Source organism: Rhinoderma darwinii, chromosome 11 (genome assembly GCF_050947455.1).
Source record: "Rhinoderma darwinii isolate aRhiDar2 chromosome 11, aRhiDar2.hap1, whole genome shotgun sequence".
Classification (NCBI taxonomy): domain Eukaryota; kingdom Metazoa; phylum Chordata; class Amphibia; order Anura; family Rhinodermatidae; genus Rhinoderma; species Rhinoderma darwinii.
In genome coordinates this window covers 16,009,958-16,026,027 of record NC_134697.1, presented here as the reverse complement: position 1 = coordinate 16,026,027, position 16,070 = coordinate 16,009,958, and the positions used below count along the sequence as shown (strand labels likewise).

At 41.4% G+C, this 16,070-nt stretch overlaps 1 protein-coding gene across 7 annotated transcripts in view; it reads right to left on the bottom strand.

Moving 5' to 3' along the window:
• Window positions 1-16,070, bottom strand: part of MARVELD1 (MARVEL domain containing 1) — a 121,455-nt gene that overhangs the window by 89,798 nt on the left and 15,587 nt on the right. The window contains exons 3-4 of one of the 7 annotated variants that reach the window (XM_075843057.1): window positions 15,850-15,911; window positions 14,303-15,725 (exon numbers count right to left, since the gene is read on the bottom strand). The exons of the other annotated variants lie outside the window; for them this stretch is intronic. Of the exons in view, the coding sequence (XP_075699172.1) occupies window positions 14,611-15,105 (495 nt within the window). The 5' untranslated portion in view covers window positions 15,106-15,725; window positions 15,850-15,911 and the 3' untranslated portion in view covers window positions 14,303-14,610. Of the gene's footprint in view, window positions 1-14,302; window positions 15,726-15,849; window positions 15,912-16,070 lie in introns of those variants that run through there. 7 annotated transcript variants of the gene reach the window in all.

The window sequence follows — 16,070 nt, the reverse complement described above, 5'->3', positions numbered from 1 at the left end:
ACGCCTCGTTTACGTCTGAAAATAGGTCGTGTGAACCCAGCCTAACTCTTTGCTCACAAATAATTTATTTTTCCTATGAATGATATAAACATGAAAAATGCTCTGGGCAAATATGGCAAACTTGTCATATTTACAAGGTGCAAAAGAAAAACATTTCATGTTAGAGGGACATTAAAAGGGTAACTAAACTCTCAAACTTCTGATATGTCACAGTGACGTCAGAAGTATTGATCGCTGGGAGTCTGAGCACTGAGACCCCCACCGATCGCTAAAATGAAGAGGCAGAAATGCTCGGGGGAGCGCTCAGTTTCTGATCAGCTTTTTTCGGAAAGCAGAGCAGTTGGTGTACGGACTCAGAATTTCTATTGAGTCTGTACACTGTTACATCGGCTTTCCGAGAAAAACTGATTGCCGTTTTGTTTTAGCAATCGGTGGGGGTCTCAGCGCTTGGACACTAGGGCATGTCAGAAGTTTGTTGAAAGTTTAGTTACACTTTAAACATTCAATCTGATCTCTATATACTGTTGAATATCTTTAGATGCCCAGGAGCTATTTTAGGCTGGGAAGAGGCAGATTGTAGTGTTCTTCAAAGGGATGACTGTCAGGAAGTCCATAAAGACTCTCTCTCTGCTCCCATAATTGCTATTTTACCTCACAAATCTCCAGTTCTGAACCTCCAGGAATGTTCCCATACAAGCAACTCTTGTATAAACTTCACTTATATCAGCTGCTGACTTCATTCACTGTTTTTCTAATTGTTTTGCAGATTTCCCTTAGCAACGAATACTAAATGCATTGCTTGGAGTCTCTGGCTTCTCTTGTAAGTTTCCACAATACATTTCTTTCAGACAGATTTAGTGGCATTGACTGGAAACATCACACAAGAGAACAGTGGCTTAAGAACAAAAAACATAATTTCATAATCTAGAAGGGACAGTTCCTCCACATTGCTGCATGATTAAATCATCTGATTCAGAATTAAAACATTTAGGAAAAAAATCACATGATATTGAGAAAGAGCACAGGAACAAAAAAAAATAATTATGTACAGGCAATGCTATTGTGGGGGATCTGAAAACAATGTCACCCGATTGCCAAAAGGCTGTCGGGTGACATCAAGTGAATAGGAGCACAGTTGCAGTTGAGCCATTTGCTTCCGGCAATGACCACTGCAATACTCCCGATGCCCGGAGGCAGCCGGAGCGGGTGTCAGACCCCAATGATCATATACAAATTGGTGGTGGGGGGGGGAAATCAGTATGAAAAACCGCCCCATTCCTGGACAACCACTTTGAGGCATCATGCCCACTTCAGTTATTTTCTTCAGGGTGCTATCGTTTTTTTTTTTAACTGATAGCACCCTGACACATTCATTTCTATGGGGCGATGCACACTTCAATTGTTTTGACAGTTCCGTTCCGTCAAAAGTAGTGCATGTCCTACTTTTGTCCGTAGTTCAGTGACCGTCGTGGGGCCCATTGAAGTCTATGGGTCCATCAAAAAAACGGAAGGCACATGGACGGCAACCGTGTGCCATCCGTTTTTCACGGATACGTTGCTAAGCAACGGCAGGGCGTGCCAAAGTCCCCTGCATTCAACACACAAGATGGATTTTAACAGACCGTTTAAAAACGGAAGACAAACGGAAGCACAGCATCCGTTTAAAACGGAACGGACGAGGAGTGGCAATGGAAACTACACGGACGTCACAACGGACACACGGATCTGTTTTAAACGGACCTGAAAATGGTGAAGGATGTATGCATGAGGCCTAAAGCAGGTCAGCTGAATATGCTGCCCTATGTAATGGTAGCATATTACAGGGACAGGTTGGCTCTATGATTAGCCCAGATGGCACAAAAAGATCAAACAAATAAAATAATATTGCGCCGTATGGCTAAAACAAGCAATGAAAGTATACAGCAGGTTTATAGTTAGGAGTCCGCTGTATTCATGAGGGGATGACCCCCATCTCCACTTTTGTGGGGGGGTTTTTTATCTTTGGATCAGTGGAATTTTATTCAAAAGGCAGCATGCTCTGAGCATTTCGCTCTTTCCAGCGGTTTTCCCATAGGCTTCACTATAGGACTTGAAAACTGCAGGTTATAAATGTAATGTATAAAGCTTCGTTCACATCTGCGGTGTGGCATCCGTTTTAGCAGATCCGTTGAAATTATTATTATTATTTTTTTTTAAAAAGACGGACTGACTAACTGATGCCAGACTGAATGCAACGTAAGGTAAAATGTTTTGTTTTTTTTGACTGCTCAGTTTATCGGATCCGTCAAAAAAACAAACTCTTTTCTTTCAGTCTGTGCCAGTTTGTCATTAGTTTTAATGGATCCATTTTTATCTTTGCATCTTTCTTGCTTACATCTTTAGTCTGCGTATGTCCAGAAAAAAAAACGTATCCGTTAAACGTAATGCATAAGGCTCCGTTCATGGGTTCAAATCGGACCTTTCCGTCAGGGGAACCCATGAACGAAACCCTGACTGAAACAAATGGAAACCATAGGTTTCCGTTTGCATCACCATTGATTTCAACAGTGACGGATCCAGTGCAAATGGTTTCCGTTTGTCACTGTTGTTTAAGGGTTCCTTCATTTTGACGGAATGAATAGCGCAGTCTAATACAGTATTGATTCCGTCAAAACGACGGACCCCTTAAACAACGGTGACAAAACGGAAACCATTTGCACCGGATCCGTCACCACTGAAATCAATGGTGATGCTAACGAAAACCTATGGTTTCCGTTTTTTTCAGTCAGTGTTCCATTCATGGTTCCCCTTACTGAAACGTCCGATGGAATCCATAAATCGAGCCCCGACGCAGAATTGACCGAAGCCGTACCGATACAAACGGATGGCATATTAGTTTGTATCTGTCATTTATGGACTTCAATGTTAAAAAAAACCACAAGAAAAAACAAAAATGGAAAGGTCCTTTACGCCAGGTTTCCATAATTTTTTATGGAAACAGTAGCGTAGCAGACTACGCAATTGCTTTAGTCAAAAAAACAGAAACCTGGTGGAACGGAGCCGGAGCACAACTGATGCAAAAACAAAGCCCATTGAAATCAGTGGTTTTTTTTTTACTGAAATGTTTACTTCCGTTCTCGTGGTCCTCTGACGGATCCGCTAGAGTGGAAGGCACAACGCAGATGTGAACGAAGCGAAGGAAAGAATTCCCACAAATCACAATAAAAAAAATGTAACTACAAAATAAATAAATAAAAAAGGTGTGTGAAGAAGGGGTTTCCATTAACTGCTGGGGCTATAACAAATTGTTTATTATCTAAAAAGGAAAATAAAAATGTGTGATGGAGACCACTTTCAAATTAAAATTGATCTCCCACTTCAAGTGTGACCTATTGAACCCTATATATTAGTCAGAGTGAATTAGCCTATTATGTTGCAATGCCCTGGGGAGAATATTTTGCTGAATGAGTGCACTATTCTATTTACATTTTATTATGTTCTATAGATTTGTTGCCAGTTGTTCCTCCATCTGCCACAAGTGATGGCTGTATACAGGACACTACTGGCAACCTATAAGAAGCTTCTGCTCCAGACTGACTGATTTGTACATTTCATTCTTTTATGGAGCGGATATAAAGCTGGAGTTACACACATACCATTTCCCCATCCCTCCTTCCCTGATGAAATATCAACTCAGTAACTTAATATCAGGTTATTTGTCAGTTCCCTGTCTGATTGTATGATTATCAGCTTAAAAGGGTTTTCCCGAGAGGGACATTTATGACATATCCACAGGATATCCAAAGAAGTAGTAGGACAACAGCACACGTCTTCAAATCATCAAAGTGGTTTTATTGTCAAGACATCCACAAACGACAAGCAACGTTTCGACCCATAGTGAGTGAAGGGTCTTTGTCAAGCCTAACATTATGTCTAAAAACATCGTTATAAATGGGTGAATACAAATGATCACATGGCCCATTCCAACCAGTGAACATCGTGAATCTGGTCTCCCAGGTGAAGCATACATTAGTCTTAATGACATCCATCAAATAGTTATATAATCTTCAAAAACGTGCAAAACTACAATGTGTAATACATCTTTAATACATCATCCTCAATAATATATCAATCATTGTTATTACAATAGAAAAGTGAAGGAGGAAAGTTTTACCACATATGGATCACATCCGCTGCTGGTGGAGATTTATTGATGACATTTTTGTCATATGGGAAGGTGATAGGTTGGGTCTTGATCAGTTTTTGTTAGAACTTAACACTCATATTCCAGCTCTTCAATTTACCATGGTTTGTTCTGATCGAGAATTACAATTTTTGGACACTTTGGTACAATGGAAAGACGGAGTATTTTCCACAGATTTATTTGTGAAACCCACAGACAGAAATAATCTCCTTTTATATAGTAGTAACCATCCTAGACACATGATTGAGTCGTTACCATGGAGTCAATTATTGAGGGTAGATAGGATTGTGTCAGATACTACACAGAAACAAATTAGGTTGACTCAGATGTGTAATAAATTTAAGAAGAGAGGTTATCCTAGGAAGCTTGTACAGCAACATAAGGATAGACTAGACAATGGTTTGGAATCTAATATTAAGGGTGTACAAGTTGAACGTATACCATTCATATCAACTTTTGGTAATTTGAGTGGTCGCATAGGTAATATTCTGCGAAAGAATTGGCCTATAGTGTCCAAGGGACATAATGAGATTGACACGTTGAGAATACCACCTATTATGTCATATCGGAGGACTAAGAATATTAGAGACACACTGGTTAAGTCAGACGTGGGTAGTAGAAAGAAAAACACACAATTACTACTTTGCCCCCCCAAAAATGGTAATTTTCCCTGTCTGAATTGCTGCAATTGCAATAATATTGTGAAAGGGAATAGTTTTCAGCATCCACATACGGGGAGGGTCTTTAATATCAGACATAGATTTACATGCAATTCAGATTTCGTTGTATATATGATTACATGTCCTTGCTCATTGATTTACATAGGAGAGACAACTATGCCTATTAAATTGAGAATTAATAAGCATAAAAGTACAATCAGAAAGAAAATGATGGAACTTCCATTACCAAGGCATTTTATTGAAAAGAATCATCAGTTAAATCAATTGAGATTTAGGGTAATAGATTGTGTCCCGATACTCAGGAGGGGAGGGGATAGACAGAAGCTATTGAAAAAGAAAGAATTACGTTGGATCTTTGAGTTAGATTCCCTATACCCCAAAGGTTTGAATCTAGAATACAAGATAATTCCTGGACTCTGAAATCCCATTGCTGTTTTTAACATTTTTTTAATTGTAATATTGTACACTTGATGGGTGATTTCTGACACATTGTGTAGCATCTATTTTTTTTCATCGTCTTGTATTCCTGAGGGTCTTGATAATTTTGAAATATTTCTTACAGATTTGAGCATGTTCGTGATGGAGGTTTATTCACCACACGCCAGCGGATTTATGATCAGAATGTAGATTATAGCGGTTCCTCTCATGTTGGCATCCATCTGTATATATATTTTTTTATGCAATGTTTTTGAGTATAGAGGTTTTTTGATTGGGTGGGCTATGGTTGATGTTCTATCATCATTATATAAATCTCGTGTTCTGTGCGGTATAGGTGTCCGACATGATTTGTCGGACAGATATTACGAGCATTCCCTAGAAAGTCTTTTAATCACTGTTAGTGATTCGATTTATGTAGGCGAATTAACACTAAAGAGTATTTGATGACACTAACTTTTAGTGATTGATATCATGTAGTAATATGAACCTGATCCCTTCTCCCTCCGTCTGCCCTGTTCACATGTGACTTAACATCACGGAGTGAAGGCGTTTTTATCATCATTATATAAATCTCGTGTTTTGTGCGGTATAATTGTCCAACATGATTTGTTGGACAGTAGTTACAAGCATTCCCTAGAAAGTTTTTGAATCACTTCGGTGATCCGATTTATGTAGGCGGTTTAACACTAAATAGTATTTGATGACTTTAACTCCTAGGGATTGATATCATGTAGTAATATGAACCTGATCCCTTCTCCCTCCGTCTGCCCTGTTCACATGCGACTTAAACAGAGTGAAGGCGCTTTTTTAATTATTGAATTAATTTTGCCTCTAAATATACAGATATGGAGCTGCAGTATGATGGATTCTTGTTATGACTGAGGATGTCTTATATTTAACTTCTAGTGATTGATATCATGAAGTAATATGAACCTGATCCCTTCTCCCTCCCTCTGCCCTGTTCACATGTGACTTAAACAGAGTGAAGGCGTTTTTAATTATTGAATTAATTTTGCCTCAAAATATACAGATATGGAGCTGCAGTATGATGGATTCCTGTTATGACTGTGGATGTCGTATATTTATACATACTTTGATTACTATTTTTTGATCGAACGCTGGTCTTTATTTTATTTTTTTCACAGCAGAGATGATTGATTGCTGAGCATGCACAGCAGAGCTCTGTGATCGTAGCTGGAACCTGGAGTGTGGTGAAACTTTCCTCCTTCACTTTTCTATTGTAATAACAATGATTGATATATTATTGAGGATGATGTATTAAAGATGTATTACACATTGTAGTTTTGCACGTTTTTGAAGATTATATAACTATTTGATGGATGTCATTAAGACTAATGTATGCTTCACCTGGGAGACCAGATTCACGATGTTCACTGGTTGGAATGGGCCATGTGATCATTTGTATTCACCCATTTATAACGATGTTTTTAGACATAATGTTAGGCTTGACAAAGACCCTTCACTCACTATGGGTCGAAACGTTGCTTGTCGTTTGTGGATGTCTTGACAATAAAACCACTTTGATGATTTGAAGACGTGTGCTGTTGTCCTACTACTTCTTTGGATATACATCGTGCTGGAGTTGGTTTGCCTGGCTTGACAGCGTGCACCGCACCATACTCGGGACTAGTGCTGCTTCAAAAATCTCCTTTTTTCTGATATCCACAGGATATGTCACAAATGTCAGACCTCTAGGACCCGCACCTATCTCTAGAACGGGGCCCCATAAACCCTGTTCTACCTCTTTGTGTTCCGGCTGATTTCCAATCATGAAGGAGAAAACAGTGTAGCTCGCTGAGCCCCAGAGAACTGAATGGTAGTTACGGAAACAGTGTAGCTCAGCGAGTTACGCTGTTTCCATAACTCCCGATCATGTAATAAGGAAGTAGCTGGGAGGCAGCGAGAGCACAAAAACCTAGAACGGGGTTTAGGGTGCCCAGTTCTAGAGAGAGGTGGGACCCGTATCGATCTTACATTTTTGACATAGCCTGTGGATATGTCATAAATGTCCCTCGTGGGAAAACCCCTTTCAGGCTGAAATTCAGACAAACGTGGGGAAACTGATGTGAAAAACAACAGTTTTTTACGTCTAAGTTGGTCCTGTTTTCACGGATCACCATAGATTGAGTCTATCGAGAGGTCCGTGCAAACAGAACAAAATAGGACATGTTCTATTTTTCAACGGACCCTTGACAGTCCGTTGAAACAACGGCTGTGTGAATGACCCCATTGAAATACATGCGTCCATGTGACGGCCGTTCTATTAATGACCGTCACACTGACATATACCGCTGTCATCTGAATTCGGTTTAAGGCTACATTCACACGAGCGTGACACGTCAGTGTGCGTTGCGTTTTAACATCAGTGTGCTTTGTGTGTAGAATGTGCTCTTCAAGCACTTGCAAGCACTTTTTTTTTCAATTTAATTGATGCGTGAAACACGTCCGTGTGCTGTCCGTGGTTTTAACTCACCCATGGACTTCAATGTGTGACTAGGTGCGTGAAAACAGGACATGCAGTGAGTTTCATGCAACGGACACTGCGGGAAAACTCACATGGTTTCGTTGCACAACGGAATCCGCCGGCGGCCGAGGGAACACATTAACAGGTTCCTTCGGGGTGTCCGTGCTATTGTCTCTGGTAATCCAGGCCGGATTTGTGACGTAGGCCCCTAACGGAGCCTCCAACACAGATGTGAACGAGGCCTTATACAAACATCACATCAGCTTATGTAAATAAAAATATTTTTTCATACAAGTAAATAGAAGTGTTGTAATCATAATTGTGCTAACTCTGCAATCGCATATTAAGGACTGATTTTGCAGACACCTCAAGGGGGTACTAACCCCTAAGCGGAGAACTCGTAGGGTGCGGCTGTACAGACATGCTGGGTTTGCATATGGATACACAAACATACAACGTCGTTAGAGGTACTTTGTTCTTACGGGATTGGTTGCATGGACATGCATGTGTAAATCAACATGCCGCCCAGCTTAGTGGATAGATTTGTGTTATAAAACTGCAAAAGTTTAAAGGGCTTGTCCACACGTAACAGAATTGCTGCGTATTTTCTGTCCAGAATTGCGGATGGAAAGTAAGCAGCAGAATACAATAGCATCAAAGTGTGTGAGATCTAACAAATCTCATCCACACGCTGCGTAAAATTTCCGTCCCAAAATTTATCTACAGTGCATATTTTTCAGACCGCAGCAAGTCAATTCCTGCTGCGGAAAGAGGACAGAATTGCATAGAGAAAAACGCAGCAAATTCCGCACCATTTTCTGCAGTAAAAACGGTACGGTTTTTCCACAAAAGATTTCTGAAGCAATTCCGTTACATGTGGACAAGCCCTTAGCATTCAGTAAAGCAAAAAAAACAAGAATCGGTCACCTTGTATTTCCAGCTACATACAACAGCCTTAGGGCCTGTTCACATCATCGTCGGCTCTCCGTTCCGTAGGTTTCCGTCGGGTGAATCCCGCAACGGAAAGTGAAACTGAAACCACAGCTTCCGTTACCATTGATATCAATGGTGACGGAAACATTGCTAATGGTTTCCGTTCGTCACCATTCCGGCAGGTTTCCGTTTTAACGGCGGAATCAATAGCGGAGTCGGAAAACTGGAAAAGAACGGTGATGTGAACAGGCCCTTTTTCACACGAACGTGTCAGTATTGTGCGCAAAAAAACGCAGCGTTTTCTTGCATTGCAGTTCCGGGTGACATCTGTGTACAGTGCGTGTCTGCGTTTTTTACGCTCGTATGTCATCCGTACGTCACGTGTTTTTTACATCAGCAAAATAAACTGAAGACGTTTTTTTTTTCCTCATCATTTCTTTAGCAACTGTTGCGTGAAAAACACATGGCAGACGGATGTGCGTCTGTGTGCTATCCGTTATTTTCACGCACCCATTAACTTTAATGGGTGCGTGATGTGCAAAAAATGCACAAGTATAGGACAATAGGACATGCAGTGAGTTTCATGCAGCGTACACACACTGCCTGAAAAACACTGCATGTCTGAATGGCCCCATTGAATTGCATAGGTCCGTGTGACGTCCGTTGTTTTAACGCGCGTAACACGGACGTGAAATACACTCTAGTGAATAAGGCCTAACGTTGATATATCCCTAGCTACATTTTGCAAATACACAATGGGTACCAAAGTAATGAATCCATAAACACTGGGAGACTCTGGAGAGGTAACACTAGGACTATTCAGCTTCTTATATTCACTTACAGTTAGTCGAGGCAGTTATAGCCATTGCCTCAGTACAATCATCGATAGCATATTGTCAGGCTATGTCATCAATGTTCAGTCAGTGCATTTTTTGACCTTTGAATATAATGGGCCAACCATGCAGCTTCCAAGAAAATCCATGCAGAGCCAACAGGAAGCAATGAGGCACAGCGCTTTCCTAGCGTTGCGGTCAGCTCCTTCTAGCAATCAGCGGGGGTCACAGTGGTCAGACCTCCACTGATCAGACATTTACGGCATATCGTAGAGATGACATAACCCCTTTTGTGCAAGTGGAAATTGTGAGCCTAAGAACTCATTCAGAATCCATATTACACAGATGACGAATACCCATAACCTGCTATGAGCCCATACTGTATATCCATGTGCCTCCAAATTTTGCCTGTAGGTTTGTTTTCTCACAGATTCCATGTGAATCTGCTAAAAAGAATAGTTGTGACATACTCCTTCGCTTGTCGTATTAGGCCTTATTTAGACGAACATGTTAAACGGCCGTCACACGGACCTATATAATTCAATGTGGCCGTTCACACGGCCGTTGTTTCAACAGGCCGTGTGAAGGGTCCATGAGAAAATAGAACAATTCCTATTTTTTTCACACTTCATGCATCCCTCCATAGCCTCTAGTCTATGGGGGATGCGTGATATCGCGTCCCGCAGCGCAGAGCATGGATGCACCTCGGACGTAAAAAACTGCAGTTTTTCATGACCGGGATGCGCAACGCCTATCTGAATCTAGCCTTACAGAGGTATGCTCTCCAAGAAGCATAGGAGAGAATATGGTCCTGCATAGATTTACCATATAGCAGCACGCAGAGGTCCTATGGGTCTGGAATATGAGGGTCCATGTACACGGCATTGGAATTAGGGATGTCACGATACCAGAATTTGGACTTAGATACCGATACTTCGTTTAGTATTGCGATTTCGATACCAATTTCGATACTTTGCCAACAGTAATTTAAAAAAAAAAATCTTCAGTTTTCTGATGTGAGGCGCGAGGTGTGATGATGAATTTTGAACGCGCCTCACATTAATAGTAATTAATCCCATCATGTTTCTCAGTCATAATGGGTTAATGTGTGAGGTACATGATGGGGTTAATTACTATTAATGTGAGGAACATGGAGGTTAAATTCATCGCACCTCGCGCCTCACATTAATAAGTGAATGAAAGCAGTGTTTATTTCATTTTTTTACAGCGTACACATCATAAATGATGCAAAAAAATTGTTGTGCGCGCCATTACTGAATGTGTATAATTTATGTATTGAGACTTATTTTAATGTTTATTGTAAAAAAGGTGAATGTGTGTTTTTTTTTAAATTTAACAATACTTTGTTTTTACTTTATTTTTAAACTTTAATGTACTGACATATATCAGATATGTGCCAGTACATTAGCCTGTGGACAGATAGCACACAGCCAGTTGTTAGGACATACTTGGGTATGTCCTAACAACAGGAAATATGGTAAGACAGCCCTGGGGTCTGTCAATAGACCCTGGGCTGTCTGCCCATATATGGTATGGCCCTCGATCGCGTCACAGGAATTCCCTGTGACTCGATCCAGGGGCATCCCCCCTTCTCATTTTCTCCTGAATGCTGCAGTCCGCTGTGATCGCAGCATTCAGGGGAATAACGGCGGAGATGAGAGGTTGATCTCCGCCGTTATAGAGCGGGGCTGCGGCTGTGTAATACAGCCATTGCCCCGCTCCTGACAGGAAGTGCGCGCGCGGTCAGTATGAGGAGGTGCGGCTGGCGCTGCACTAATGAGCGGCAGTTCAGGCACTGAGGACAGAACATGGGGGTGTTTTGTAGAGCGCCCGCCATGTTCTGTCTCCAGTGCCGCCGCTCATTAGTGCAGCGCCGGCCGCATCGCATCATCCTGACCCCGCGAACTTATCATGACTCAGGAGCGGGGCTGTGGCTGAATTACACAGCCGCAGCTTCGCTCTCATACATTTATGTATTACTATACTGAGCTGTGCGGCTGCGCAGCTCAGTATCGAAATACAGGAAATAGCGGTATCGAACCGTTTAGGGATGCACAGTATCGAAGTTTCGATGCACCGTGCATCCCTAATTGGAATTATACATATAAAAGAAGTGGCTGCTGGCAGGGTCTCAAATCTAAAGCACACAATTCTCACACCCTTCTATGCAAAAAATACAAAGAGGATTACACTTTAAATATGTTCATACTATTAAAAGGCGTTGTTAAATCTTTTTTTTTTTTTCTTATTTGTAGAATAGGAAATCATACATATACATGTATTAGAAATTCTGCTCACATACATTTCTTATAGTACATTAAGTCCCTGTGACAGTGGAATGGTATAGCCCACAGGTTAGTCCTGGGTAATGTATCCACAGGCTAACTTAAAAGTGGTTTTCCATGTTCTGACAACTGATGATCCATCCACCGGATAGGTCATCAGTATATGATCGGTCCTTGTCAGACATCTGGACCGATCCGCCACTCCAGCTGCCTCTGAGCACCGGACGATATTGCCGGAAGCAGATGGCTCCAGTCAAAGAATAGCGGCCGAGCTGCAGCTCTGCTCCTATTCAGGTGAATAGGAGCAGAGCTGCAGTTCTGTCAAACGGCCGCTATGCAGTAGTCTGAGCCATCTACTTCTGTCTCCAACTACTCCATACCGTTCAAAACATCTGCTGCCCGAAGGCAGCCAGAGCGGCGGATTAGTGCGGGGCCCGGGTGTCAGACACACACCTATCATATACTGATGACCTATCCGGTGTATGGATCATCAGTTGTCAGAACGTGAAAAACCCCTTTAAATGACTAGACATGGCATCAGTCATGTGACCCATCACACACACAATGTGTTGGGGCAACAAGGGCTAAGTGAACAGGACCAATGGTGAAATAATGATAAACAATTGATTCACTGCCTGTATTCACTGTCTCTAGGGGATGTTGTCACATTGTTAATAAAGTAAAATTTAAAAAAAATAAAACAAAAAAATAAAGACACGCACACACGTGCGACAAGAAGAATGTAGGAGCTGCTCCTCACAGTCATGACAGACATAATGATAAGATGTTGCCGTAGGTAGAAACACTTTATAACTTCTGCTCCTCAATAATCTACTATTTACCGGTTATATACCTGGGACAGTGTTACCTGAATGCCAGGGGTCACATGACTGTCTATTCAGTTATCCTATGGGTGCTTCTTTATGGACAAATCTGTGGGCTATACCATATTTTTTTTATATATATTTTTTAGGACAGAGACATCTGCACGGATATAAGATAGATATGTGAGCAGAATTTTAAATACATGTATATTAGAAATCTGTATGATCACCTATTCTATAAATTAAATGTGTAAAAAAAAAAAAGTGGAGAACCCCTTTAATGACATATACAATCCTTGCAAGGTTTCCCCAAAAAAAAATAAAGTGGCAGCTCCCCTGACCGGCCTATTTTAGACCTTAATGACCAAGCTATTTTTTACGTTTTTCCATCGTCTCATTCCAAGAGCTATAACTTTTCCGTCAACATAGCTGTATACGGTCCTGTTTTTTGCGGGACAAGTTGTTATTTTCAATAGCACCATTTTGGGGTACATATAATTGATTGATTAACTTTTATTAACTTTTATCCCCCCGATCCAAAAAGAAGCTGCAATTTCGCCACACTTTTTTGCGTTCTAAATTACGCCATTTACCGTGTGGTATAAATAAAATCTAACTTTATTCAGCGGGTTGTTGCGATTTTTTATGTTTTACTACATTTACATAGTAAAAACAAATTTTTTTAAAAATTATTTGTTTTTGTGTCTCCATAATTGAAGAGCCATAACTTTTTATTTTTCTGCCGATGCAGTCGTATGAGGGCTTTTTTTTCTGCGGGACGACTTGTAGTTTTTAAATCGGTACCATTTTGGAGTAGATGCGACTTTTTATAAAAAAAATTTTTGAGGCAGGATTCAAAGAAAACAGCAATTTTTGCATTGTTTTTTATTTTATTATTTACGACGTTCACCGTGCGGGTTAAATGATGTAATAACTTTATAGTTGGGGTCGTTACGGACGCGGCGATACTAAATATGTGTAAATTTTCTACTTTATTTTTTAATAAAGCAGTTTGTTAGGGGAAAAAGTGGGTTTGATTTTGGGTTTTTTTTAACTCTTTTTTTAACTTTTTTACTAGTCCCACTAAGGGACTTCACTATGCGATAGTCCGATTGCATTTAAAATACACTGCAATACTTCTGTATTGCAGTGTATTATGCCTGTTCGTGTAAAACGGACAGGCATCTGCCAGGCCATGCTTCTGGCATGACATAGCAGGCATACACTACAGGCAGACCTGGGGGCCTTTATTAGGTCCCCCGGCTGCCATAGAAAACACTGGCGGCGATCTTATCGCCGGGTGCCGATGGGATGAGAGGAAGCTCCCTCCCTCTCTCCAAAACAACCCAGATGCGGCGCTCGCTATTGAGCACCGCATCTGAGGGGTTAAACGGGTGAGATCGATACGGATATAGATCTCACCCGTTAGAGCAGGGATGCCCCAAGCCCTCAGCTCCTCTGGTAGCTGAGAGCAGGGAGAATTAACGGCTCCCTGCTCTGTTTATTTATTCCTCTACAGCGCCGTAAAAAGCCCTATGCATCAGAATAAAGCCCATTAGTGGCTGCCGTAATAACACTATGGGGTGGTCACTAACGGGTTAAATAAAGCAGTAGAACATCAAGAGTCCAAAAGCTCCTTCAGGACACATCCCAAAGGAAAAGGGTGTTCTTTACTAAAAACAAACCCAGAACATAAGAAAACATTCCCATATGGCTTGTGCATTTGTTATATTCAGACATACAGCAACACAGCTAATAATGTAACATTTGCACAGTACAAAGCATGTACCTAAAATACAACATCGAAATGAAACATAATGGTCAAGTGTAATAAATTGTTACAAAATAAGTCATTCGTCCAAAATACTGTCACTTTCTTTGAATCCTAGGACTATTCTCTGGCTCCAGTAGTAGTCGTCATCGTGCCCCTAAACAACGCTTTGCTCTCCCTTGCATTTCTTGCAGCAGAAGTAGACAGTAGTGAGCAGATACAAGAGGCTGCACAGGCTTGCAAATATAGAGGCCGCCAAATAGGTATTGTATGGACAACTGTGCACGTAGCCACCCAGGGTGCAATAGGAGCGCTGGTCTGTGTAGATGGCCATAACGATGGTGGCAGCAATGTGCGAAAGTGTAGCCAGGGCGTCATAGAGGAGATTGGTGAGAAGCCAGGGTTCACCTCCTAGGAATGGCACCAGGTCCTGCTTGTCCAGCAGAGTGAGGAAATACAAGAGCAGAGTTACGAGCCAGAAAAACACAGCCACAAACAAGGCGAAATGGACAGCACCGCTGTAATAGCTGGAGGCAATCGTGATCCACAGAGCGGCCCCACTGGCCAGTTGCAGAACTCTCAGCACCCCAGGGAAACTTTTAAGGAAGGTCTTGTTGGCACTCAGAGAACTCCTGGTCGCTTGGTCAGACATTGTAGCTATGAACTAAGCACAAATGTTTAATCCCAGGAGCAGCTATGTAAAATCACTGTCCTGTGTGCAAATGCAGGAGGCAGTAACTGCGATTATTTCCTTACAATTCAGAGAAGATCCCAGTCTTGCTTGGAGCTTGTTCAGATGTAGGGTGTGGGCAGTCCCATCATGTAACCTAATGCTTCTTCTTCCTCTGCTGACATCACTGTACATACAACTTCCCTAGGACGTTAACATCTGGATGTAGAGGCTGTACAGTGAGCTGTTTGCTATGTGAAGCTGTTGCACACCCTTTCCTCACCGCAGCGTTATAAGCTTGTGAAAGGATGTCAGCGGCTGGGAATCACGATAGCAAGCAGAAGTACACACAACTAGTGACCTCAGGAGTGATTTTTTAGTCAACACAAGAATAGTATCTGCACTTGTATGGGATTATTTTGCTCATAAAATTTACCAGACATTTTAACCCTTTCCTTCCGCAACCATTTTTAGCTTTTTAGTTTCTCCTCCGTGCATTCTAAGAGCCGTAACTATTTTATTTTTCCGTAGCTGTATGAGGGCTTGTTTTTTTTGCAGGACAAGTTGTAGTTTTTAGTGCCACCATTTGTTGTACTGAAAAACTATGTGGAGTGGAACGAAGAAAAAAACAAAAAAACAAACAGCAATTAAAATCACGCAGCGTGTCCTAACTGGAACGTATACAGCCCGAAAAAAATCGGCTGAAAGTAGCCCGTGTGAACATACCCTAAATATTTGTAGATTTCCGGTGTGGAATCTGAACATATTGAACTTCTCATCAGAGGACCCTTCCAACAAAAAAGGGATTGTTTAATAGAGGAAAAGGATTGTGGGGGCAAATCCGACAGACATACAGGATGATTATGCAATTCCATTTTGAAATGTATTGTAAATTCCACTGATACTATTGCACATTCAGGACTAAGGGCTCATTCAGACGAGTGTGT